Source organism: Tamandua tetradactyla, chromosome 5 (genome assembly GCF_023851605.1).
Source record: "Tamandua tetradactyla isolate mTamTet1 chromosome 5, mTamTet1.pri, whole genome shotgun sequence".
Classification (NCBI taxonomy): Eukaryota; Metazoa; Chordata; class Mammalia; order Pilosa; family Myrmecophagidae; genus Tamandua; species Tamandua tetradactyla.
Window position 1 is genome coordinate 26,015,767 of NC_135331.1, and position 27,244 is coordinate 26,043,010.

Genomic DNA, 27,244 nt, shown 5'->3' on the forward strand with positions numbered 1-27,244 from the left:
GGGATCCCAGGAGGTCCTGGGGCCTTAGGCCCACCCACACCTTCCTGTCTGGGAATGCCCCAAAGCTGCAGCCACAAGCAGGGCCCACAGTAAAGAGGGAATATCATTTTCTGATGCCTCTGGTGCCTTGGCTTTCTCAGCGGTGGAATCCGCCTTCCTGGGAGACTTTGAAATCGCCAGTAGCAAACAGCCCCACTCAAAACACAACCGCAGAAACAGTAAGCAGAGAGACCAGGAGCTTTGGGCCACTGGGGGTCAGGGGCTGCCTCCCGCGCCGCCCCCAGGCACATGGCAGTAGGGCCTGGCTGCTCGCCCAACTATGGGTCTGGACACAGACTCCTCAACAGAGCCCCAGGCTTGTAACCTTGCTATCCTGGTACACATTGACACTGGGGAGGCTCCCTGCATGTTTCCGGGGCTGCTGGACAGAAAGAAGGCACTGCAGATGGGAATCCCTCCACCCCTGGGACCAGGCTGTTTGATAACAACCAGCTGCCAAGAGGGACCCACTTGTCCCCTTGGGAGGGCAGCACCGCTGCACAAGGGCTGCACTTCCTCCTGGGGCTCCTGGCATCCTGGAAGGGGGAGGGGGGAGGTGGTGTCACTGTGAGGGAGGGAGCAGAGAGGATGGGGCAGGCTTCAAAGGACAATAGAGATTTGGGAAGCCAAAGAGAGTCCAGACAGGGCAGGGTGGTGGGGAACCAGGGCTGAGACCCCGGGCTCGGCCTGGCAAGGGGATCCTTGCCCAAGGCGCCAGGGCTGGGATGGGGAGGGGGCCTCGTGCCGCTAAGAGGCAAGTCCGCAGCCTGGTGGCAGTGCCTGTCATCCCCGAGCCTCCCACCTTGAGTGGACTGGGTGCCCTGGGCTCTAGTGCAGGCTTCCGCTGCCCACCAGCCCTGAGACACACTGCTCATCCCATTTTGCTGGAGAAGAAAACAAGGCTCACATAAAGCTCAGGAAGATGCCCAAGAGCACAGGCTCTGGGAAGTGGCCTCAAGCCTTGCTTGGAGTCACCATGCTGGCACTGCAGTACAGGAGGGGCGGGCAAGAGGGGTCGAGTGTCCCCTTCCTGGCCTCCCCTCCAGCCCCGCTTTGTCTGCTCAGGGGTCCCAGCCTTTGGACACTTCGTCCCCCCCAAAGATGATTTCCTTTCACTTCTGCCAAGCACTAGATGTCTAGGCTCCTGACTTCACCCAAGCCCACCTGTTGAGAAGGCAGCCCAGAGACCTGCATTTCTGGGAGGGACACAGGCCAGTGTGGGGAGCTGAAGGGCAGGTGGCAGCAGGACGTCTGAGGGCCCCTTCCTTCATAAACACAGATATATAAAAATAAACCTTACAACTGCATTGGTATAAAGATGGACACATTAACATATACAAGGCTACAGGTGGAATTAAGGTTGCCAATTAGTTGACCTTAAAATAGGAGGTTAAACTGGATTAGCCAGGTACAATCCCAAGGGCCCTGAAATGTGGAAAGAAACACAAAGAGTGAACCCTCCTGCAAACTATGGGCTCTAGTTAATGGTGTAATTATAATAATGTCTTTCATCAACTGTATCAAATGTATCACGCTAACAAAATGTTAGTCATCGGGAGAATTGTGGGGGAAGGCATATGGGAGCTCTGCACATTTTGCATGATTTTTCTACATCACAAATCTACAACCACTCATTAAAAAAAATGGAAGCGGGAATCAGAAGAAGCAACCAGCAGGGTGGCAGAGAGAGAAGGACCCAGCTTTGAAGATGGAGGGTGGGGCTGTGTGCCAAGAAATGCGGGCAGCCTTTAGAACCTGGAGAAGGCAGGGAATCCGATTCTCCCTGACCAAGGCTGTTTTTCCTTCTCTTGACACAGCCACCAATCTTTCCCCTCCCATGCCCAGACCCACTTCCGTCCCCAGACCCACTTCCTCCCCTATCCTGACCACCTTGAAGGACATCTTGCAGCTCTAGGACTGCAGAGAAAAGTAACTCAGACTGCAGGGGAACAAAGGAAAGGAAGAAAAAGACAACTTCAGACCTTAACTATTTTCAACAATGATTTCGCCCCCTACTTCCCCTTCCCCTCGCCCACCCAGTGGGACCCTAACTAGGCAGTTGGTCCCTTTGTTCCCCCCTTCCTCTCTCCAAAGCCAGAGACCTAATCACCGCCTACGGGAACACTCCCAGCCAAGAAGTCCCCATGGCTAAGGCCCCCTCAGTAAATCAGCACCCATCCCAGTGACCACCCTATCTCCCAGTGCTTTCCTCCCACCCACCCCCATCCCTCAAAAAGCCAGCCTCTGCCAGGCCACAGTGGCTCAGCAGGCAAGAATGCTCACCTGCCATGCCAGAGGACCCAGGTTCGATTCCTGGTGCCTGCCCATGTAAAAAAAAAAAAAAGCCAGCCTCCTTGGTCTCAATGGAGTCAAGTTCTTTTTTCCCTGCCCTGCTCTAGCAGCCCCTGGGAAAGATCATCGTCCGTTGTCTGATGTTGTCCAGGGTGGTTTTTGTCTTGGACATTCCCCTAGAGCCTCCAGAAAGGAATGCGCTGGCTGACACCCTGGTCCGAAGCTATGCTGAGACACCTCGGGCTTCTGATGTCCAGAGGTCAGATGATAAACATTTGCACTCTTTTAAGCCGCTAAGTTTGGGACGCTTTGTCACAGACACAAGGGGAAAGGAACGCAGCCCCTAAAATTATCTGGATGCAGCATCGTACTCAGTGGGGAGAGACCGAAAGCCTTCCCCTTAAGATTGGGAACAAGACAAGGAAGCCCACTGTCACCACTATAATTCAACATTGTATTAGAAGTCGTAGCTGGAGCAATTAGGCAACATGTCCCTGGAAACATGGGACAGAAACCCTAGAATGAGCTGAGACTCAGCATCAAGGGATTGAGAAAACCTTCTCCACCAAAAGGGGTAAGAGGGAAATGAGACCAAGTGTCAATGGCTGAGAGATTCCAAACAGAGTTGAGAGGTTATCCTGGAGGTTCCTCTTACGCATTAAATAAATATCACCTTGTTAGTCAAGATGTAATGGAGAGACTGGAGGGAACTGCCTGAAAATGTAGAGCTGTGTTCCGGTAGCCATGTTTCTTGATGATGATTGTAGAATGATATAGCTTTCACAATGTGACTGCGTGATTGTGAAAACCTTGTGCTGATGCTCCTTTTATCTACGGTATGGACAGATAAGTAAAAAATACGGATTAAAAATTAATAAATAATAGGGGGAACAAAAAAAGAAAGAAATTCAGCAAAGCAGTGGGATACAAGATTAATGTTCAAAAACCAGTAATGTTTCTATAGACAAGTAACTACCTAACCGAGGAGTCAATTAAGGGAAAAAAAAAATTCCTTTCAAAATAGCCACTAAATAAATCAAGTATCTGGGAATAAACGTATCTCAAGGGCGGTGTGACATATCAAAAGAAAAAAAAGCATAATTTACCTCAAAAGAATTTTAATTGTTTTTTCACTTAATAGTGACACTAAAAAATCGAAATAAAAAAGTCCCACTTATAACAGCACCAAACACAAAATTTAATAAATTTAACAACATTTAATTTAATAAATTTAATGGACTAAATTTAACTAATTACATACAAGACTTAGGCACCAAAAACTAAAGCTTGAGTTACTTCAATTCTGTCATCCTATGGGCACTACTTAGCGATATTGTATTTAAATTTTAAGATAATTCAACAGTGTGTGAACCAAAAAGTTTAATATTTTTATTGGTCTCGAGGCCACCAGGGTGCAGCAGAGGCCCGGCCCCGCCTACCCGCCCGCGGCCTGACTACGCGTGCGCGGCGCCAGGACGGGAAGTGGGCGGGGCCCGCCCGGAGTGGCTCGTGCGGCGCGGTGGGGCCGAGGGGCAGGTGAGACCCCTGCGACTTGGGGATGAGGGAGCCCGGGGCGCGGGGCTGCGGGGCGCCTAAGAGGCTGAGGGGAGGGCTGGTTGGGGCCCGAGGCGTACGGGGCCGAAACGGGGTGTTGAGGAGCCGGACGGGGCGGATTCGGGGGTCGGCGAGGAGGCCGCGGTGGGGGGCGGGAGTGAGGGGGCGGAGGGGGGTGGGGAGGGCGGGGGGAGCAGCTGGGGGCCCGCCGACCCCGAGACGGCGCACTGGGGGGCTGGGGAGCCAGGAGCACGGAACTGGGGGTGCGCCGGGCCTAGGAGAGGGCCAGGCGTGGGGTGCAGAGGCGGCCACACCCCTTTGCCTCAGGGTCCAGCCCCTGCGCCCTCCCGGCGGCGTCTGGGCCTGGCCCACTGCCTTGACTCCCCCAGCCCAGACCCCACCTCTGTGCCCCCACGCCCCGCCCCAGAGTGTAAGTGGAAGCCAGGGCTTGGGCTGCAGGGTCCGTAACCAGACACAGGGGAGAGTGGCCCCCTAGGCAGGCCGTGTGACCTGGGCCAAAGCCCTGACCCCTTTGGGCAGTAGGAAAGAGCCGTTCCTGTCTGCAGGCATTTGAGCGCAGTTGCCTAAACATGGGTCCCGGCCATGGGGGTGGATTCTTGGGGCGTCCGCATGACTGCCCCAGAGCTAGTTTCCTGGAGAACGGAAGGTGAGGCATGGCCCAAGTTCCTCCCGTCAGATTTTGCTCCTTTTCTCTGAAACTGAGGTGGAAGTGGCAGAGATGCCGGGCTTCGAAAGACCTAGGTTCGCGTCCCCGCTTTGCCCTTTCACCAGCTGTGTGACCTCAAGTGGAATCACTTACCCCTTCTGAGCCTGGGCATAAAGATGTTTTGTCTACCCGACTGTAAGGGGCAGACACAACGAATCCCACCTCGGAAGCTGTAACTTCTACACAAAATTTATTTGTAGAATTTCTTTGCAGTTTCACGTAAAGCCACCCATGTCTTGGCAACCTGTTCTCTGCTGCCCACACTCACTCCCTAGAGAAGTTTTACTTCCTTTTTGAAAGGCCCAAGCCTCGGGCCTTGTGTCCCAAACCCATGCCACCCCTAGTCACTCTCCTTGCCCACCCTCAGGCTTGCTGGTTGCACTGAGGGTCCATCTGTAAAGAGGTAGTAACAACAAGTGGCATGAGGTTAAAGGTAACACAAGAAGTGCCCAGAGCAGGGACCACACACATGGGCCCCTGGTGGCTTGGGAGTCCTGGGTTAGTCCTTTCCCACTCCACATCCTTATCGCCTCACGCAGATCACCCCCAAGCCCGTCCCCCAGGTGGGACAGCTCTTCACCCAGCTCAGGCACCGCTGGTCCTTTCCCCAGCTCTCTTCCTATCCCTGCTTCCCTTGAACCCCCTTGGACAGCCTCTGCTTCTTCCTTCACCTGGAAGGAAGAAATTAGGAATTTCTTCCTCTAGCCATCTACATGTCTTTCTCTCTGGGTCGTGAGCTCCTGAAGGTAGGATTGTTCTGCTCACGTGGCTATGCATGCATCACAGTTGCTTGAGTTTGTTGGAAAAAGGAAGGGCAAGAAAGGAAATTATGCACGTCCTTTACCCCAGCTGAGCCCCCAGATAAGGAAAGCCGCGTCATGCTTCCTCTCTGCACCCCTCACCTTAGCCAGGCCTTGTGGGAATGAGCCAGGTGGGTACCAGGAAGCCAGATGGCTCCAGGAACCCACCCTTGTGGGAGAGAAGGGTGGTCGGTGCCCGCCCTGAGGGTAAGCCAGCCATCCCCTGTGCACGCAAAGGCAATGCCTTGCATACAGTCTGTCTGTGCTTCTCACTCACAGGCCGTGTGCAACAGGCAGTCCCGGAATAGCTGGTGAGACCCTGCCACCGACCCACAGGGAAGAGCAGGCCCAGGCAGTAGGGGGACGGGCCCGAGGCACCCCCAAGCTGAAAGCCAGAAGGAGGCACCTGCGTTCCTCAACGTCCCCCACAGCATCAGCAAGTGGAGCGCAGGGTGCAGGATCTGAAGGCTGCTGGGGTATTTTTGGGAGGGTCAGCGGAGCCCTTGATGCACTTGTGTGAATCCTGATTGGAAATTTACAGAAGCATGGTCGGCCTTAACTCCCAGGCCTGTGCAGTATTTGTTTTTGTGCTTGTTATTTCCTGCGGGGCTGGGCAGCATTTCCCAGAGCTGAGACTCTGCCCTGCAAGCCAGATCCCTGTCCTGTAAGCCACAGGGGACCAGGGCAGGTGTGAGCACCCAGGGTTGACAGGGCCTCCGAGCTGGCTGACTGGGAAAGTCAGGCTATCTTGCGTTTTGATTGGCTTAATTTCCACAGACGGACAGCGCTGCAGGCCTCAGCTTCTCCCTTGCCCCTGCCCCCCACCCCCTCCTCCCAGCCTTTTCTGTTTTTTCCATTTCACATGTCCTTCTTTTGTGGCAATCAGCTGATTGGAGTAATTGTCACCACAGTTTGTCATCCTCTGCTTTTATATTCTTTATCTGTTTGCAGTTTACCTTTTTTGTAGCCTGTGCCACACGGTTCCTTAACGTCTACTTGTGAGTAAATGTGAGAGATGACAGTGGATTTAAGCCAAAGTGTTCCAGTAACCTTCAGTAGCAAGTGCCCCTGCTTTTATGAATGTGTCCACTAACTCAGGATTCCTGTGTCTATCAGGAGAGAGGTTCTGTGGTTTTTTAGTTTACCACCTGTGTTATGTATTAGAGTTATTTGGAGAAATAGAGCTGACAGACGTGTGTAAATAAAGAAGTTATTTCAGGAACTGGCTCAGTGACCATGGAATTGGCAAGTCTGAATCCGTAGGGCAGGCACAAGTTGGAAATTCCAGTGAAGGTGCAGTTGAATTCCCCTGGAGAAGCAGGCTGGCTGAAGTAGGGGCAGGAATTCTTTCTGACTTCTGAAATCTTTAGTTCTGGCTTTTAAGATCTCTGACAGACAGGATGAGGAGATGCCTCTTATAACTGAGGGCTACTGCCTTTGTGGATGGTAGATGCAATCCACTAACTGTAGATGCAAATCTAACTATGAAGTACCCTTGTGGTAACAGGCCAGAGCTTGCTTGACCAAACAACTGGACACCATCCCCCAGCCAAATTGGCAGGTGAACTTAACCACGCATCATGTTTTGCCTTTCCACTCGACATCCTTCAGTGACTAGACATTTTCCTTGGTGCTGGGTTACCATTCCCTCTCCCCTGCACCCCTGCTCCCTTTCTGTGTGTTCTACTTGGGCAGTGTCCTTTAGTGGGCTCTCCTGGTGTTCCTTATTTTAAACTCCTTTCATCCTTCTAACTCTTAATACGTGTCTGTGGTTGCCCTTTTGGTAAAGTCTAGAGGCCGAGTCTGTAGATCCTCTAACACTGGTGATTCTGGAAGGTTCTCTGCTGTGGCTCTGTCCTCCATTCCCTCATGAGAACCTGGGAGGCCTCAGGGCTATGAAACTGCCCCCCGGATCCTCTCCCCTGGAACGTGGGGTGCCCTTGACCCTCTGAAGTCAATCTGTCACCCTGAAGAAATGCTGTTTATTTCCCTGAGTCATACGCCTGTGGGATTCACTCCTGGAGAAAGCTCTCTAGCCGGGCTGTGGGATGGGGCCATGTATGCTGTCCCCAGGCCGGCTGGGAATGGCGGAGGGAGGGGGCAGGATGGAGAGGTGCGCGCCCTGGCAGGATGTCAGCTGGAAAGCGACGTGCAGGGCCGGGCATGTGAGGAAGTCCTCGCTGGCCCTGCCCCGGAGGGCTGCAGCAAGGGGAAGCGGGGGGGTGCCGGGGGTGGGGGCAGAGGCGTGTCCATGTGCTTAGGACGGAGATGCTCCTGGACCGACGTGGGTCTGGAGAGTCGCAGGATGCAGGCTGCCGCTCAGCAGAGCACGAACGTGCGTGCTGTAGCTGGACAGGAGAGATGAGCTGGAGCCCTCTCTGGGGCTGAAGGAGGTCGGGGTCGGGGGTGGGGGTGGGGGCCCAGGCCCCTGGCACCTCTCACTGGTGCAAAGGGGACAGCCGAGGGGGGGAGAATCCTCACCTGCATCCTCTCCTCAAGCAGGAGCCTGCCCCTCCCCAAGCCTCAGCGTCCTCTCCTGAAAGGTGGGGTGTTAGTCCAGGCTCCTGGGGTGCTGCCGAGGAGATGTGGGGTGGGTGTTCCTGAGGGTATGGACGGGGGGCCCAGGAGGCCCACCTGGGACCGGGGTTGGGGGCAGTAGCCTCGGGCACCCCTCTGAGACAGATGCGGGAAGGCCGAGCCCCTCTTTCCCACCCCCCCCCCCCCCCGCTGAGTCCTGCAGACAGGCGCCACCCTGCTCCCCCATCTAGTCCATCCCAGAGCCGGGCACTGGCCACTTTCAGCCTCAGCAGGCATCCCTGCTCCTGCTGACCCTCTGGGCTCCATAGGCACACAGACTGGGGGGTCACCTGCCACCTCGGAGCCTTTCCCCTGCCTCTGCTCGGTGTCCCCTCCTGCCTGGCTAGCCCCTGCTTCCTTCTTCGCTTCTTCTCCTTCTATATGTTCTGCAGCCCTGCCCCCCGAACTGTGTCCTGAGGCTGCATCTCCGGGTGCCCTGGCCTTGTCACTCCTGCTCCCCGCGCCCCTGAACTATGAAGCCGGGTAGGCCCTGTTCTCCACGTTCTTAAAAAGCATTTTAGCATGGTGACAGATGTGCAACCTAAAATTCCCATTTTACCATGTTCAAGCGTACTACCCCGTGGTGCTAACTGCGTCACAGCATGTGCTGCTGTCACCACCACCCGCAGAAGCTGCAGCGTTAGGCAGGGTTTCCCTGGCCCCCACCCACAGCCTCCGTCTCTGTGGATTTGCTTGTTCTGAGTGTCTCACCCACGTGCAAGTGTACAATGCATGTCCCTCTGCATTGGGCTCATTTCACTCAACACAGTGTCTGCAAGGTTTGTCCGTGGTGTCACGTGTATTGGCATTTCACTTTTTATTTTACAACTGAGTAATATTGCATTATATGAATGTAACACTTTTTTTTTTGGATATAACACACTTGTCTGTCCCTTCATCTGCGGGTGGCTGCTTGGGTTGCTTCCATCTTTTAACAATTGTGAATAACACCCTGGTGAGCCTCAGGGTGCAGATTTCTGTCCGAGCCCTGGCTTTTGTTTCTCTGGGGTGTTGGCCCAGGAGCGGGATTTCCGGGCCCTATGATGATGCTGAGTTTTCACTTCCTGAGAAGGCGCTGACCGGCTTGCACTTTGCATTCACACCAGCAGTGCAGAGGGGCCTGCCTCTCTGTGTCCCACCTGTCTTTTTCTGTGTTTTATTATTATTTTTTAATACTCCCTGTCCAGCTGGGTGAAGTGCTGCCTCTCCGTGGGTGCTTGGAGATGCCGGAGAGAACACCAGCCCCCACGTGCTCCACCATGTGGGGCGGCCGGGTCTGTGCTGACTTGTCCATTCCTTCCCAGAGAGAAGCACGCCTGGAATCCGCCCTCTCAGCCCCGGCCTCCCGGGATGCGTGCGGAATGGCTTCCGGAGTGCCAGCGCAGAGCTACTGGGTGGCCGGCAGCCCCGAGGAGAGCCAGGCCTTCCTGGACACCTTTCTGCAGGACTTCCCAGCCCCACCGGGCTCCGACAGCCCTGTGCCATGGAAGGCCCTGGGTGTGACCTTGAGCCTGGAGGAGGTGGAGGGCGAGCTGGGCGAGCTGGCCATGAGCTTCCTGGGCAGCAGGTAGGGCCTGGGCAGCCTGAGGTGGGGGAATGGCCGGCATGTCTGTCCAGGGCCAGCCCGGTGCCTGTGCCCTTTGTGTGGCCCTGCGGTGGCCGGGGTCGGGGACGGTACACAGGCTGGTCCCAGTGTCCCCCAGGCCATCGCAGATCCTCTCAGGCCGGGCTCCACCCTGCTGTGCCTTCTCTGGCCATGCTCACTAGGCACTGGCCACTGTGGCCACTGAAAGCCAGTGAACGCCCTCCAGGCAGCCTCTGTGCTCCCTGCCTGGGTGCCCTGGGAGCAGGCACAGCTGCCGTGGCCTCTGGGGGCTGCAGCGTAAGGAATGGCCTTGCTGGCCCATCCTGTTTGGTTTCGAGGAGGCCATGTCAGGGACAGATGGTGGCTGGCGCAGGCACGGGGCCACGGTGGTGCCCGGAAGGGATGGGTGGGGAGGGAGCAGGAGAAGGTGCTGTGCCCAGGACATGCCCTGAGCTGGACCTGGGGGTGCAGACGTTGTGGAGAGGAGGAGGCCAGGTCGCAGGGCGGGGGTGCCAGCCCAGGGTGCGGGGGCAGTGAAGATGGGCAGGTGAGAGGTGTGGGTGGGGTGACGCGGGAGCCCAGTAGGAGTGGCCAGGTTGGTCCTGGGGTGCTTCCAGCAGGGAGCGCTAGTGGGTTGTGAGGGGTGGGAGGGCCCAGCAAAGGGCAGGGAACAGAGGGGGCTGGTCTGGGTGGCACAGGATCCCAGGAGGCACAGTAGGGCGTCGGGGTGGGGACAGGGTCTTTCTGCAGCAGTGTTCGTCATGAATGGGGCTGGAAGGGCAGTGTGGCTGGCGGCCCAGAGCCCCAGAGCACCCACCAGCCCCTGCACCCAGCCCGGGTAGACCCAGCCCTGTGAAACCCCCTCAGAGCACCATAAATGTGGTGCTTCATGGTCATTTCCAGCCATTCTAGCGGGCTCACTGTAAACTACTTCTCTCCTTTTTTTTTTTTTTTTTTTTAAAGGAAAGACAGAGAGAAGGAAGGAAGGATAGAAGGAAGGAAGGAAGGAAGAAAGGGAAACATCTTTAAACATTTTCTTGTTTTATTGTATTCTGTTTCTCCGTATTTGTTACATGGGCTGGGGCCGGGAATCGAACCGAGGTCCTCCGGCATAGCAGGCAAGCACTTTGCCCGCTGAGCCACCGCGGCCCGCCCTTCTCTCCTTTTCATAGGCCAATGTGCGCCCCTGTAAGTGTCACCCCGGCCTCAGTTCCTGTGCCCTGTAGGGCTCAGCTCGCGCGTCCCGTCCATCCTGTCTGTCCACGACCTCCCCGAGCTCCCCGACCCCAAGCACTGCCTACACCCCTTCTTCGGACTTTAAATGGCATCCTCTTGGGACCCCTGGCATCCGGGCTTGGCCCTGTCCTGTCCCTGCCCCCTCCCACCGGTTCCACTCCTTTGCCACCTTCTGCGCCTCACACCACACTGGCTCGTCTGCTGGGGAACCTCCCAGGTGTCCTCGGGAGCCCCACCCACAGGGCCTGGCTGTGTGCGGCAGGGGGCCCTGGAAGCGAGGCGGTGGCCCACAGCCGGGCATTGTCTGGGACCTGTGCAGGAAGCCCCCCTTCCCCCAGCACCCAGGCGGAGGCACATGTGACCTTATGGAGAGGAAGCCCAGCCACGGGCAGGAAGCCCTCCCCACGCTCTAGCAGCCCATCGCTCAGGCTCACGGGGGTTCCAGGGGCTTCTCCCTGAGTCAGCCCTCATTTAGAACGCCACAGGCTCATCCTGGCAGGTTCCCAGGAGCAGTGGATGCACAGGGGGACACCCAGCCCCTATGGGGTATATAGCCCTGCACCCAGGCTGGCGAGGGTCCTCTGGCCTCAGCATAAAGCTGGCCTGCCAGCCCTCGGGTGCCACGAGGTCACTGGGGTGGCCCTCAGGGTGCATGTGTGCTGGCACACCTGCAGGGACTCCCATGGCATGGGGGGGTCAGGATCTGTCCTGGAGCACACAGGTACACCCGGAGAAGCCGCTCCTGCCCTGGAGTGTCAGGGAAAGCTTCCTGGTAGAGGTGGCAGTAGGCATGGGAAGTTGGATTTCCAGCAGTCTCACCCCCTGAACTCCTTCTCAGCCCCAGCTGGGCTTCCTCTCTCTGCCCCCCAGAGCTCACCTGCACCCTGGCCACCCTGGAGCTGCACTCCCTCCCCTCCTGGTCTGCCACCCACATCACCAGCAGCTGTTCCCACAGACACCCTGTTAGCTCCATTCTGCACAGCTGGCTCTGCAGTTGGAAGCAGCCAACTGAGTCTTGTTTAAATGATTCCCTTTCACCCGGCCCCTCCCGGCCGCTCCACTCTCTGCCCATCTCTCTGTGGCCCTCCCCCCCCACCCCCCATGTACTCACACAGGCCCAGCGCCCCCCAGCCCCGGCTGGGCCTCCCACAGCCCCAGCTTTCCTGTATACAGTCCTGCGAACCCAGGAGCCCGCTCCCCTCACTGTGTGTCCCTGCCCTGGTCCCCAGGAATGCGCCGCCACGGCTCGCTGCGGCTGTGACCCACACAGCCGTCTCCCAGCTGCTGCAGGAGGACCTGTCTGAGTTTAGGAAGCCGCCCATCCCTGAGGACGAGGAGGAGGAGGAGGAGGCCCCCATAACCTGTGAGTGGCTGGCCGCCCGAGGCGCCGACCTCCTTCCGCCCTCTATTCCATTTCCCGGTGGGAGGGCTGAGCTGGTGGCAGAGGGGCGGCACAGGTGGTGGCACAATCGAGGTGCAGGGCATACGCTCCGGCCCAAAGCTGCGGGTGGCCACACAGCTCCCAGGTGGACAGGACAGCGTCACTGCCCACCCCGGGCCCCGGGCCCCGGTCCTGCCCCACCTACATTCCACCGGAGCCCAGGACACGGGCCACACGCTTGGTGGGGCAGGAGGCGGCAGAGGTGTGAGGATGGCTAGCCTGGGACTGGGCTGGCCGGGGCTGGACAGAGCAGGAACCCCGAGGGTGGGGCCCAGGCTGCCCCAGAACCAGGGAGAGCAGCCCCACCTGCATGGCTGCTGCACGCAGGCCAGGCATCCGACCATGAATGGGGCGGCCCCTTGTCTTCTGGATCTTTATCTTTTGCGTTTTGAGTAATTCTTTTATTTTTCTTTGAAGTTTTTGTTTTTAAATAATTTCAAACTGATATGACAGGTAGAAAACTAACACACAGCCCGACAGAACTCCACATAACTCCCTCTCCGCACGCCCAATCCCCAGCTTTAATGCTGGGCTGTGTTTGCCAGACTGTTCTGTCTGTACATCCTTTTGTCCATCTGTAGCCTAAACACTTGAGGGTAGGTTGTATGTTTGCTGCTCCTTGAACACAGAATGTGTCAGTGCACATTCCTAGGAGAAACGTACACATCCACGTCCATCTTAAAAAGATCAAGTTCAAGGACTTTAACCTTGACAAAGGCTGTAGGTCTGTGTTCCTGTTTCGTGTGTCCTGACGTGGTCTTTTTATACCCTTTTCTCCTCCATGGCTAGATCCTGTTCAGCATTGCATGTTGCATTTAATTGTCATTGTCTGCAGCAGCTCTTCTTTTTTTTCCTCCCAAATAACTCGCTTTCAATGTCCATTGTGAGTGATTTGGGACTGGAGAGCAGTGAGGGGGTGAGAGGCGCACTCGGTGCCCAGCACCAACCAGGCTCACATCAGGCAGTGTTCACCAGGGTCCACTCTGTGAGAGGGGCAGCTGGGTCCCAGGCAGGGCACCTAGGCCCTGCGACTGGCCTTCCTAGGCACTGCAGACTGCACAGAACGTGCCAGAGGGGCTGGGCGCTCAGCCTGTTGCATGCAGGGCTGCCACTCTGAGCAGACTATCCGGGCACCATGGCAGGCGAAGCCTTGGTGGGTCTTTCCCTTGTTTGCTGATCTCTCCCTTTTGCCGTTTCCTCTCTCACCATTGTTCCTTTAAACTCAGAACCAGTGTGTGTGCCTTGAGGAAAAAGCAGGGAGATGGTGAGTTGGTGGGGGAGAAAAATGCACGGAGCCTCTGGGCTCCCTGTGCCATCCCCTGCCGGGTCCCGTGGAGCACCCGCGGCCTTGAAGGCTGAGCTTCTTGGAGCCCAAAGCAGGCAGCCCTCTTGCCACAGCCCCAGGCGGCCACTGCTCCCCGCAGAGCCAGCAGGTGTCCTGAGGCTCCACAGCCCCACAAAGAGAGCGCCCCACCCCCGCCCATCTCACTTCCAGGCAGGAACTTCCCCCAGTTCTCAGGGTCTGTCCTGCTTCTGGCCTCTGTACCTAGAGCCCCCGACACCCCCCGTGCCTGCCCTTGCTCTTGCACGGAAGGCGCTCTGAGAGCATAGCATCCCGTGTTGCCTGGGGCTGTTCCTGGTGAGTCTTCCTGCAGGAGCTGGGCCCAGGGAGACCTTGGGTGAGTGGGTGCTGCCGTTTCTGTTTGGTTCTGTTTTCTTTCAGTCAGCATGGGGGGTGTGTGATCTATTGCTGCACGGCAAGTTGCCCCAAAACTTAAGGGCTTCAAACAACCAGCATCTGTTATCCCCATTTCTGTGGGTCAGGCCTTGGGGGCAGCTCAGCCGGTGGCCCTGTCTTGGGGTCCTTGGGGAGCAGCTGCCTTCACGTGGAGGCCTGGTTGGGACCCGTGGGTCCACTTTGAGAGGATCAGGGTCCCCACCCAGCTGGAGGAGGGGGCCTCAGTCCCTTGCTGTGGCCCTTCCACACAGCCCCAGGCTCCCCTTGGGGAGAAAAGCAGTCACTCATAGGACCCCTCTGCGAGTGCTTCGGGGTGGGGTTCTTTGGTGCACCTGAATAGAGCCTTCTCCACGTGCTTGCAGTCAAACCATGCACCAATTTACTGCCCCCCCTTTTACACTTAATATTGCCATAGAAACCTTTTGCCTGCTCAGAAACTCCATCAATAGCATTTTTCATTTGACCCTGCAGTTGTATTTTTAATCAGAGTCATCATCTTGAGATCATTTTAGATGTGTGGGCAGCTGTAGGAAATAATCCAGAGAGATCCCACGTACCCTTTACCAAATCTTCGATGGTGTCACCTCGCAAAGCTGTACACGCGGGGACCCATCCATGCGGTTGGGGGGCAGAAGGCGCCATCACCTGGGGAGCTCCGCTACCCTTCCATGGTTGCCCCAGCCCCTGAGTCCCTGGCACCCACTTATGGTCCCCTATGTCCATAACCTTATCCTTTCGAGAAGGTTCTGTGGTCCACATGGCTGTACCTCCGGTGACCTCAGGGGCTTCTCACTGGGTGTCCTGCTCAGGACCGCGTGGCCGGGTGCAGCACAGCTCCTTCAGCTGCCCACTGCGCCTGCGGAAGGGCCTCTGGGGGGCTGCCTGGTGGCCTTGGCTGCGGGGGTGTCATACTCCGGGCGCAGGGAGGGGGTAGCTTGATGGTCAGGGCTTTCTGGGGGTCAGCGAAGGGAGCTCCCACTGGCTCAGGGTGGGGTTCCCTAACTGCCCCCCATCACCCCGCAGTGCTGGATGCCAAGGGCCTGGCGCGGCGCCTCTTCGCCCGGCTCTGGGAGGTGTGCAGCCAGTGGCAGGCACAGGAGCCCGCGGTCCGGGCCCCCGAGTGGCGGTGGCCGGTGTCCACGCACGCCATCCGCAACACGCGCCGCAAGATGGAGGACCGGCACGTGGCCCTCCCGGCCTTCAACGCACTCTTCGGCCTGTCCGTGAGTCCCGCCCGCAGGTCCCGCAGCTCAGCCCAGGAGGGGTCCCCACCAAGGCCGGGGGCGTGAGGCGAGGGGAAGGGTTCGCCTGAGCTGGCGGTCGGGGCGGGGATGGGGTGGGGGGCTCAGGTGCCCATCTGCCCCGCACTGCGCTGCTGCAGACAGGAGCCCAGGCCCCTCCTGAGTCCCACGGCCCAGATGTGGGCGGGGGTGGGACCCGCGGGCGGTCAGGCAGGCAGCAGAACTGCACCCCCTGCACCCGCAGGACCCCGTGGAGCGCGCCTACTTCGCAGTATTTGATGGCCACGGAGGGGTGGATGCTGCGAGGTACGCCGCGGCCCACGTGCACGTCCATGCCGCCCGGCGCCCCGAGCTAACCTCGGACCCCGCGGGAGCCCTCCAGGAGGCCTTCCGGCGCACGGACGAGCTGTTCCTCTGCAAAGCCAGGCGCGAGGTGAGGGCCAGCGGGACCCTTCCCGAGCACCGCAGCCGCTGCCACGTGTCATCTCTTCCTCAGGTGCACGAGTTCGTACCCGGTCTGATCCGAGGCAGCCCAGAGCTTGGGGGGCGCTCGGGCCAGCAGCCCCGGCTCCACGGGCTTCCCAGGCAGCTGCTGGTGTTTGCTGGGGACGCTCTGCCCCCAGGAGCTGGGAGAACATAGAGGAGAAGGAAGAACCCCGCACCAGGCCCCCTTGCGCGGCCTCTGAATTCCTTTCCACCCCACCCCGAGCCTCGCATGCCCCGCTGCACTTCAATTGTAGACATCCCCACGTCCCCCATTAAGGCCGTGGGAAGCAGGCCCAGGAGGCACTTCAGGGGCAGAGAGAGCTCAGATCCCGTGTGGCCTGCGAGCTGTGGGAAAGGGTACTGCAAGGGAGGGGCTGTCGTACAGGGAGGTGAGGAAGGGCCCCAGGCTTGTGCTGCCCGTTGGGCTGAGAAAAGGATTTTCTTGAAGCAGGTGTTTAGCTTAGATTTTCAAAAGGAAAGGGTGTTTTTTTTTTTTTTAGTGTAAAATGTAATGTGTACAAAGCAAAGAAAGAAGAGAGCAATAGTTTTCAAAGCACACTTCTGGGAGTAGTTACAGAATAGATCCCAGAGTTTGTCATGGGCTCCCATTCAACCAGCCCAGAGCTTTCCTTCTAGCTGCTCCAAAATGCTGGATTCTAGAAGGAATATCAGTACAGTAATTCAGCGGCCATATATGGTTATTACATCCCGTTTTCTCTGCTATACTTACCCCCCTCCTTTGATCCTTCTCCGAATTTGTAGGGGTCTTTGGGCATAGCTTAGGTTTTTAAGAGACTTTAATGAGGTATAATTGTCATATAATACATGGTACATACTTAAAGCAATTGTGAATTTTGGCCCGTATGCAGCCGCGCATCCAGATGACAGGCCTGTCTGCACCCCAGAGTCCCCTCCTGCCCCTTGCTGCTCTGCCTTTGTTCCCACGCGTAGCCCACATGGCCACGGTTGTCTTCCTGACACCATTGATGGGTCAGTTTAGTATAAATGGGGCCCTCAGGAATGTGCTTTCTCGAAACACGGCACCATCGTTCTGGGACCCGCCGGCGCTACCGCCTGCCTCAACCGGCCGTGGTCCCCATGCTGCTGCCTGCCGCCTGTAGCCCACCCCCAGCCGGCCCCCCTCTCTTCCCGCAGCGGCTGCAGAGTGGCTCCACTGGCGTGTGTGTCCTCATCGCAGCGGGGAGCCTGCATGTTGCCTGGCTCGGGGACTCCCAGGCCATCCTGGTACAGCAGGGACAGGTAGTGAAGCTGATGGAGCCCCACAGACCCGAGCGACAGGTGAGCTGCATGCCTGCCACCAGGGCAGGCCCTGTTCTGCTGGGGGGGGACTTGGGGGCGATTCTGGGGGCCACCCGGGAAGCAAAGCATCCGCAGGCCCTGGCCCAGCTTTCCAGGAGCCCCACCTGAACTCCTCCAGAGGGAGGGTCACCCCCAAAGCACAAGGCCTGAACAGTCCAGTGGGTCCAGGTGAGCCATTCCCAAGAGCTGCACGCGTGGCAGTGACCTGTACCCTGGAACTCCTGGGGGAGCTGGGCCCAGGCCCCGACAGGCAGCTGAGCCATGGCACCGGCCTATGCCTGTGTGCAGAGGCTATCGTGCCCGGGGAGGGGGCTGCTGGGAGGGAGCAGTGAAGCGCAGAGCTTCAGCAGGCTCTGCCCACCGCTCCCCCGTCCACGGCTCAGGGCCCCCTCCTGAAGGTCAGGGCAGTGGTACCCGCCTTGGACTGCCTCTCAGGACATGTCCAGCCCACGGTTGACAGCAGTGGTGCAGACAGGTCTCCATGCTGCTTGTGGGTGGTCCTTTACCAACCCACAGGGAGCTTCTGCCCTCCTGCTCCCTGCATGGGTACCAGGAAGGCCTTCGTCAGCCTCGGAGCTTCTCCCTGCTCTTTTGGACCTAAGTCAATGCAGCAATAAAGCAGTTGTGCACTGTTACATGGTTTGAGGTCTAGTCACCCTGGAGGGTGCATCCTTGAGGTGGATAGCTGGCCAGAGAATGTGTGAGCTGGCAACTTTCCAGGATGCCCTCCCATGGCTGTGCCAGCCTGCACTGCCACCAGAGGGTCCCCAAGTCCCCACCCGGGTGTGCTGTCCAGCTGTGGGGGTCGCTCACCTGAGCCTTGACGTTGGAGAGCTGGTGTCTTCAGAAGCCCGAGGTCATTTCTGCTGCCCCTCCACAAGCCCCATCCCACCCTTTGCCATCTTCCTGAGCCGCTTCTCTTGGCCATGGGCAGTGCCCACGTCTGCATGAGGAAGGTGGTGGCCGATGTGTGCCCCGGTTGCAGTTTTTCCCAGGCCTCTCATTCCTTTTTGGTCTTTGTCCCTGGCTGTGTCTGTGTAGGAGCCCTGTTTCCACATCACTGAGTGGCATGTGCTCTCTTTTTTTTTTATTTAAAAAATTTTAACATTTTTCTATCGTGAAATATAACGTATATACAAAACAATAAATTTGGAAATACATTGTTAGAAGTACTTAGTACTTATAGAACAGATTTCAGGGTTTGGTGTGGGTTACAGTTCCACATTTTGGTTTTTCTTCTAACTGCTCTAAGGTAGTGGAGACTAAAAGAGATATCAATATAATGATTCAGCAATCATATTCATTTGTTAAATCCCATCTTCTCTGTTGTAATTCCACTTTCCCTTTTCCCTATTTATTGGGGTATTTGGACTATGCCCATTCTAACTTTTTCATGTTGGAAGCGGCTGTCAGTAATATGGGGTAGGTATCTGATGTTCTGGAGAGGCTGGGCCCTCCAGATTTCAGGACTTATCTGGACCAGGAACCCATCTGGAGGTTGTAGTTTTCTGGAAAGTTACTCTGGTGCATGGAACCCCGTGGACCCTTATATATTGCCCTAGGTGTTCTCTAGGATTGGCTGGAATGGTTTTGGATGGGGGGTGGCAGGTTATGAGAGGTAGCAAGGTCTACCTGAAGCTTGTGTAAGAGCAACCTCCAGAGTAGCCTCTCGACTCTATTTGAATTCTCTCTGCCACTGATGTCTTATTAGTTACATTTCTTTACCTGCTTTTGGTCAGGATGGCATTGTTGGTTCCATGTGTCAGGGAGGTTTTAATGCATGTTGTTGAGACATTCGCACACCCCCAGTCCATCTGCAGTGCCCTCCCTCAGCTGTGTGTTCACCACCACAGTCAGTTCTGTGCTTTCCTCATGGACCTGGAAGGCCCGTCAGGGAGCATCAGAAACAGCAGGCAATGACATTCCAGAACCCCAGTGCCTGGCCTCCCTCAGGCACCAACCTGTTGGATGGAGGAGAGTACTGGGGCCCATTCAGGTGAACCCAGCTGCCCAGCACTCACCAGGAGGAGGAGGAGGGAGACAGACAGACAAACAGGCAGGCAGGCAGGCAGCCTTTGCGTCCCAGCAGTCTGGCCACCCCAGGGGCCTCAGCCCCCACCCTGAGATGTGCAGTCTGGTGACCTGGGGCCAGGTTAGGGTGAGGTGCAGGCCTGTGCTCAGGGTGCCAGGCCCCCACCCCCACCTGCCCCCACGCGGCCAGGCCAGTGTCCACATCCCACGTGCAGCCCAGCAGGAGCTTTGCAACACGCTGCCTGAGCCATAGTCCCTGAGCACAATCAGACACATTCAGGCCGAGCTCCACCCCTTCCCAAGCCTCAGCCCCTTGTCTGGAAAACGGTTCCCAGGAGGTGAGATCCAAGGACTGAGCCAACGGTGCCCATTTGCTCCACCGTCTGCCCCCTGCCCCCCACCCTGGGCCCTCCCAAGGCCTTGCCAGCTGCCTGAGGCTTACCCGCAGAGGCAGAGACCCCACTCCCCAGCTTCCCAGCTCCCCAGCTCAGTGACGTAAGCGGGAAGTAAGGAGAGCCTGCATGGCAGCAGGGAGAGGCTGGGGGCTCGGGATCCTGCTGTGGGGAGCAGGTTGTGTCAGGTCCCACCTCCTCGGAGGCTGCCCGGAGAGCCTCTCCTGCCGCCGCGTTTAGTTCAGCCTGAGGCAGTTCAGCCTGGCTCGTGGGCTCGTGGGCTCCCAGCAGCTTTTAGGACAAGGGCAGACAATGGGCTGGGTGGGTGCCAGGTGAGTGGGAGCCTCTGAGCCTGGGTCTGCAGGGCAGACGTGATTTCAGCAGGCCATTCCTGTCCTGGGGAGCCCCGGAGGGCTGGCTCTGCTGATGAAGGGAGACGTATACCCCAGGGGGCCAGGAGCCCTGCTGCTCTCACTCCCTGGGGAGGCTGGGGGCTGAGGAGGGCTGGCAGGGAGGACTCTCCATGGGCACAGGGGTGTGGGGGTGATGAGGGGTGTGGGGTGTCCATACCCCCGCTGAACACAACCCTCCTGCATGCACATGCACAGCCACCTGCACACACCCCTGCCTGCCTACACATACACCCACACACACACATCTGACTTCCTGCACACACGCCCCTGCCTGCGCACACACATGCATACCCCCCACCTGCACATACACATGCACATGCACACCTGCACAGACCCCTGCCTTCACACCCCTCCCTGTCTCTGAGGCCGTGTATGTGTGTGAAGTGCCATCCGTTGCTGTCCCTGCCAGCCAGGCGTCGTCCTCTCTAGAGGTGGGCCAGGGGCAGCCTGGTGCTGTGGTGGCCGGGTAGTGGTGGGGGTTGCTGTGGGCTCAGGGGACGGTGTGGGTGGGATGGGAGACCATATCCTGGGCCTGGCCGAGGTCCTGCCACGGGGCCGTACTCACCACACCCCTCAGCCCCTCGCCCGGCAGCCGGGGCTGTACCTGAGCAGGGCCCAGGCTCCCTGATCCTTGCCTTCCGGGTGGAAGGGGCAGCTGCAGTGGCCATGTTGGCACCGAGGTTTGTTTAGCTGCCCCTGCAAGTGGAGAGCCCTGGATTGTTCGTGGTTCCTCGATGCCTTTTTTTTCTTTTTTGGGGCATAGCCCCGAAATCGAACCCAGTTCTCCTGCATGGAAGGCGAGCATTCTACCCCTGAGCCACCCATGTACCCTCTCAATGCTTTCAGCACTCCACCTCTGGGATGTGTCCCGGCCCTCCCGACCTCACCTTGGCTGTCTCCCTGCAGGACGAGAGGGAGCGCATCGAGGCGCTGGGCGGCTTCGTCTCTCACCTGGACTGCTGGAGGGTCAACGGGGCCCTGGCCGTGTCCAGGGCCATCGGTAAGGAGCGCAGGGCTCCCTGCCTCCTGGCAGGAGGGCGCCGTGTTCTTGGACAGGGTCACAGTACATGAGGCTGTGGGCCACAGCAGGCTGCGGCAGCAGTCACCACACATTCTGGGGTCCTCATCCCGCATGCGTGGTTACTGCTCACGTCGTATATTATTCCCTCTCCGTTGGGAAGGTCCCCCAGAAAAATCCAGAAGGGAGCATAGCATGGCTGGCTGCTTGAGGTCTGGACGGCAATTTCTGCAAATTCCATGAAGAGACTTATTCCCCCTCCCTTGTTCACACTGGATTATTTTTCCCATCTTTTGAAAAAAAAAAAAAGATCAAAGCAACTCCCTGCCCCCCATTTTCTCAGCTCCTGGCTTGCTGCTTCCCCAGGTACTTGGAACCCCCTTCATTCTAGCTAGCCCCAGGATTGGGGATCTCCAGAGACCCCATCCTTCTTGCCAAACATAGAGCCTTCTTCTGGTTGCTTCTGCCTGCCCCTCTGCACCCCTGAGGCCCTGGAATGAGAGCCCCTCTAGGCCGAGGCGGGGAGTGGGGCTCACAGCAGGGCTGGGCTGTCATACCAGGGAGGGCGTGCAGCACGGTTTCACGCAAGGGAGCTGTGTGCTTTAGCTGTGCTGGGAAGGTTGCACCCGGCTCCACGGAGAAGTGACCAGTGGTCAGGGCAGGAGGGGCAGTCCGAGGCTTTGCATGGGGCAGGTGGGCTGAGGGGGGTGCTGTTGAAAGGAGATGTGGGTCAGAACCCATAGGATGTGCAGATGGCCTGGGTGTGGGCGTGGGGGGAGAGAGAGCCTGAGCAGCTGGAGACTAGTGCTGCTTCCTCTTCCTTTTTTTAAAAATTTTTTTGCAGAGGGAATAGGGTTAGATTTTTGCACAAGCAGTTGTAGTTTTGTTTTTGTTTTTGTTTTTGTTGTTTTTCTAAGAAAAATTACATAGAAAACAGAGTTCCCTTATGCCCTCCCCGACCCCCAGCCGCCCCTGTTGTTGGCACTGTGTCGCTGTGCTCTGCCTGTATAGTCAGCAGACGCCTATCTTTAAGTGTGTGTCATGAACTGAGGTCCGCGTTTACATCAGGACTTACTCCTGGCGTTGTCCATGTCTCCGGGTTTGGTTTGGTTTTGTGACTCTCACTCGCATGACTCGCAGGCTATATGATGTGGCTCCCGTAAGTGTGGTCCAGTGGTGTTCGCGTTTCACGACCTTCCCAGTGTCCAGTGTTGTGCTGCCACCTCCCGGGACGAGGAGCTTGGGGAGGGCAGGGTTTGGGGTACACTTGGTTGAGGGGCCCATTGGGTGAGTGACCTAGCAGGAGCAGTGGCCGGGCTGCCCAGGAGCTGGAGGTGCCGCAACAGCTACTGTCCCCTTTGGCACAGAAAGCCATGGTGCCCTCCACCCCTCTTGCACCCAGCTTTGCCCTTGGGGTCCCAGGGTGAGTCTGTCCACTTCCCCCCTTGCATCTGCTTCGCGGTCATCTGTCACCCATGCTCCCATCAGTCCACGGGGCGCGGGCAGGGTGCGCGCCGGTGAGGAATGCGGAGCTCCCATCGCTGACCTGGGCTCTCGTCCTCCTCGTGCTCCAGGGGACGTGTTCCAGAAGCCCTATGTGTCTGGGGAGGCAGATGCGGTGTCCCGGGAACTGACAGGCACCGAGGACTACCTGCTGCTCGCCTGCGACGGCTTCTTCGACGTCGTCCCCCACCACGAGGTCCCCGGCCTCGTCCGGAGCCACCTGGCCCGGCAGCAGGGCTGCGGGCTCCAGGTTGCCGAGGAGCTGGTGGCCGCGGCCCGGGAGCGGGGCTCCCACGACAACATCACAGCCATGGTGGTCTTCCTCCAGGACCCCCGCCGGCTGCTGGGGGACGCACCCAGGGGCAGCCGGGACTCATCCTCTGGCCCCTCTGAGCCCGGGGCCCCAGCTGCCCGGAGAAGCTAAGCTCCCGGCCCTGCCCCTGTCCCCAGGACCCCAGGCCTCCATAGCACCCGCCTCAACTGTGCTGCCCCGGCAGCCGCGGACCCCCGTTCCCCAACCCACAGGGCTGCGAGGCCCTGGGTCCCATAGGGCAGGGACCTCACCAGACAGAGGGTGCGCTGGGGCTGCACAGGCCCGGAGCCCGGCTGGGGCTTCACGTTGGGTCCCTCCCGCCCCGAGGAGGCTGAACTCAGAGCCCCCCACACCTGGGGCAGGGTCTCTGGTTTGTGGTTTTTCCCTTCCAGGAAAAGCCTAAGTCTCAAGCAGTATTTCAGGTTCTGTCAGTGCCATGTGATTTAAGCAGAGCTAAGCATTTATTTTATTTCTTAGAAGACCCCAAAGTATTTTATTACTGTTACTACCTTTAGGGGAAACTTTTTTGGCAGTGTTACCAAGTTTTATTTTTATTTGTATTTTTTTCCTAAATCAGGATCGAAAGAGAACCTTTTCTAGAGAGTGTTATTAAGCCATGCAAGTGCCTTAAACGAGTGTGGATGAGGCCCCGGCGGCCAGGTCTGTGTTGGGCATGTGTGAGTTTCCCAAGAGCAGAACTGGCTTGGCTACAGCAGCATCCTCTCAGCCAGGATTCTCTCTGACTGTGGCCACTCCACCTCGCCGTGACCGCCACGGCCCCCACCCAGCCCTCCTGTGCTCTCAGCCCTGCAACTGGGTCCAAGCTCAGGGAGGCGGCTCATACTGGGTTTCCCTCGCTGCTGTTGGTTGGAATGTTCTGGAAGGTCCCGTGGGATTGCTGTCAGATCCGTTTCATTGGAGAGCACGAGCTCAGCCTGGGCCTTTCGCTTGGTCTGGAGGCAAGGTCTGCCCACGCCGGCTCTCAGTCCCGCCCCCCTGTCCTCGGGTGGACGGCCACCCTGTGCTGTCCTGTAGCCCGGCCTCGGCCATTGGTGGACACCATGTCCCGGAGCTGATGAGGCTGCCGTGAGCAGGATGGTCCCAAAGGTAAAGGGAGAAGGCAGCCCCTGGGGGCTGGGGCTCTTAAGAAGTCCAGCTCCTAACCCTGTGGCCCCCAGCCTGGCATCTGAGGCCCCTGAGACCCCCTGAGTTGCCCTGCCCCATGTGCTTTTGGCTGCTGCCTCACACCCCATCATAGGCATGGGTGGTCCCAGGGGCTCAGGGCCTGCTGGTGGGAGCACTGTCCTCTGGGGGGAGGGGAGCAGCGGTCAGCACACACAGACCACAGGTTCCCCGCCGTACTGGAGGGGAGCCCACTCCCCAGCAGGCAGAGACCCCTTCCAAAATGCACGAAGTGCTGCCTTCAGAGGGAATGTAGACGCTGCTGGGGCCAAGAGTGCTTGGCCACCGCACTGTTCAGGGAATGGCTTGGCTTAGCCTGCAGACCCAACCACCTCTGGGCCCCTTGTCCACTCCCTACCCCCAGGCTTGGCAGGACACACCAGCCTGACCCGGGCCCTGAGCGTACCTGGTGGGGGGCAGGAGCTGTTGGCTGACCCCGTTTTGTCTGCCCTTGGCTCCTTGGAGCAGGCTGGGGTGTGCAGCTGCTTTCACTCCTTGGCCTGAGCATCTGGGGGGCCATCTCGACCCCAGGCATGCAGGACAGCAATGCCCTGCCCAGCTGGAGTCCCCTTTACTTGCTGACTGGGGCAGGGTGGAAGCCCCCAAGTCCTTTACCTTCCCCTCCCCCCTCAAGCGGCCCCCCAGCCCACCATGCAGGCTGAGCATGTCGTGGCGCCACCTCCAGGCCTTGGTTTACCCTTTGTAGGGCATGGGGGTAGCGCAGGATCTGTGCCTGGCTGGGTTCCCCTGCAGGGGGCTGGAGGAGTTTCATTAGTGTCCATTCTTAACTTGTGGTTGGTTGGGGACAAGCCGTGCTGCAGATGCCAGCACCCTATGTCGGACGTGCAGACTGGGGCATGGCACCCACTCTCACGGGTGCCTCTGAGCCAGGGGCTGCTGGGGCAGGAGGGGCTGCGTGGGGTGCAGGGGCGATAGGGCCCGGCCCAGGAAGTGGGACTGGGTTAGCCAAACTCCCCGAAATGTGGGTTTTTAAAAATGGGACAGTGACGCCGTGTGTGGGCTGCAGAACCAGGGGTGCACAGGCTCCCTAAGGTCAGCCTTGGCCAACCCCTGTGACTGCTCTCCCTGCACCCCTCCAGTCCTCTCCTGTTGCCCTTGGCAGTGGCGAGCTCGGCAGTGGGCCACCTGACCAGCGTTCCCAGGGCCAGGAGGGCAGCCATGGCCTTTCCTAGGCCCGGCCCTGAGACGGGCCTGTGCCAAATAAGCTGTACTTTTCTCTTGACTCTGCCTGTAGCCGGGAGGGCCACTGCGGGGGGGCCCTGAGCTCTCCGGGGCACCTCCCACCCCTGCTTGGCCCCACCGCCATGCCACCCCGCCCACCTTTGCCAACCCGCACCTCCTGCCCCTGCTGGCACCCGGGCTTGTGCGTGGCCCAGCAGAGACCCCGGGGGTCTCAGCGCGGCAGGCGCTCCCCTCCGAGTGGGCCCTGGGCTCCAGTGTTAATAAACCATAGACCTGAAACCCCATGGCCTGGCCTGCTTTCTTCCCGCACCTCAGGGCCCCCGGGCATCTGGAAGCTGTGGGGGCGGGGGTCGGCTCCCCCCGAGGACCCCCGAGTCCATCACAGGGGCAGCAAGGCCCAGAGCTGCCCGTGGAAACCCACCTGGAGGGCCTTCCAGGTGCCCTCGGGCTGGGCGCTGTCACTTCAGGTCCACATGTCATTGGGGAACCCTGGTCAGGGTCATCCCGCAAGTGCAGGCAGGGGCAGCTGCAGGCGCCTAAGCTGGCGTTGACTGGGACAGGGGCCCAGCTCCACGGGGCCAAGTTGACGGGCGGGGGGTTACCCCCACAGCTCCCACTTCTTTTTGGCGTACGCCCCTTGGCCTCCTGGGGGGTGTCCACGGCCAGCCCAAATCCCCTTCCCTGGGCTGTTCCCAGGGCCACTGCCCAGGCCTGCCCCACCGTGACCCCAGGCTTCTGCCCCGAGGGCCTGCTCTGTCCTTCCAGCTCTCAGGGCCTCCAGGCCATGGGGTTGGGAGTCTGGCACGGCTTCAGCTGTCTCACCAGGAGGGGCATCCTTGAGGAGGGAGGCACAAGCCCAAGAAGCCCAGGCCTGGGGTTCCCCAGCCCACCTGCTCATCCACCTGTCCCCCCAGGCTGCTGGGTCCCTCACCCCTACCTCCGCGGGCCCCCCAGCCCCCCGCTTCCCTCCCTTGTCCCAGCTCCACTGCTCTGTCTCCTCTGAAGTCTGCCCAGCCCAGCCTCGATCCTCAAGTATATCCTTTCAAGATTGTTCCCTGGTGAAGCTCATTGCCAGCCAGCCAGATGGTGACTCTTCCCCCCGCCTCGTTGTCGTGGAGCTTGGAGCATGATCTCTTGGGGGGCTGGGGGGGTGGTGTTTACAGAGGGGCGGAGGCCCCAGTGGCGGGGCCTGCCTGGAAAGGGCTGGGGAGCAGGTGCAGGGGGCTGTCCTTCCCTCTTGCCACATGGGGCTTCAGCCTGCGGAGGGGACCCTGAAACTTAGAACCCCCAGCTGGGGCTGCAACCGGGGCAGAGACGCAGGATGCTCATTCAGAAGAACAGATGCCTGGCCTGCCCCCACCCCCTGCAAGAGTTCTCCTCTCGGGGACCCCAGCCTCCCCTCCTTGACCCACCACGGTGGCCCCACCCATCCATCCCAGGCAGGGCCCTTCAGACCAGATGTACCCACGGCAGTGGCCACACTCGCTTTTGCGAAGAATACGTGGTGTCCTGTACAGCGTGGCCTGCTTGGAAGCGTCATGAGCGGGCAGTTACCCTGAGCCTATTTCTGGTCAGCAATGTTAATTGTACGTCGAAATTTTTACAGACAGCGATTAAATGTTTGTTTGCAGCCTTTATTTCTTACGTTATAAAAGTAGCACAAAGGGTGCACGGGTGGTTCAGGGTAGAATGCTTGCCTTCCACGGGAGACCTGGGCTGGATTCCCAGACCACGCACCAACACCACCCCAAAAAAAGAAAGAAAATAGTAACATAAACCGTTTGACAGAATTTGGAAAAGACAGAAAAGGAAAAAAGATTTGATTTGGGGCATGGAATAAAACAACCAAGTTAAGTGTTTTTAAAAATGTGAAAACTAAAACCTCTTGAGATGAATGACACTTTTCTTTTTCTTTTGCCCAGAGAGACTTAAACAACATAGGAAGGTTGCTCAGACAGAAAAAAGATGCAACATAACAGTTGTATGTTTTAGAGTCAGAACTATATGTCCATATTTCGTTAAAACGGGCGCAATTTGGCATATTTTAACTTCCTCCCTAAGCAGTTATTCTCCATGTGCCTCAGGGATTAAGAGACCTTCATTTACGAAGCTGGTTTCCAGCAGCTGCCAGACGTCCAGGGCTGGGCCCCTAC

At 58.3% G+C, this 27,244-nt stretch overlaps 1 protein-coding gene across 3 annotated transcripts; it reads left to right on the plus strand.

The window, feature by feature from the left end:
* Positions 1–3,802: 3,802 nt before the first annotated feature.
* Positions 3,803–25,370, plus strand: PPM1F (protein phosphatase, Mg2+/Mn2+ dependent 1F). Of its 3 annotated transcripts, none has more exons than XM_077160255.1 (8): positions 3,803–3,867; positions 9,294–9,556; positions 12,040–12,173; positions 15,013–15,212; positions 15,475–15,663; positions 16,872–17,015; positions 20,719–20,872; positions 22,465–25,370. In XM_077160255.1, exons 2-8 carry the CDS (start codon positions 9,351–9,353, stop codon positions 22,815–22,817), a joined length of 1,380 nt encoding a protein of 459 aa, XP_077016370.1. In that variant the 5' UTR covers positions 3,803–3,867; positions 9,294–9,350; the 3' UTR covers positions 22,818–25,370. The 3 variants fall into 3 exon arrangements, with proteins under 3 accessions (XP_077016370.1, XP_077016372.1, XP_077016371.1); XM_077160257.1 differs by having other exon boundaries at positions 20,779–20,872; XM_077160256.1 differs by lacking the exon at positions 3,803–3,867 and adding an exon at positions 4,166–5,723.
* Positions 25,371–27,244: the final 1,874 nt, after the last annotated feature.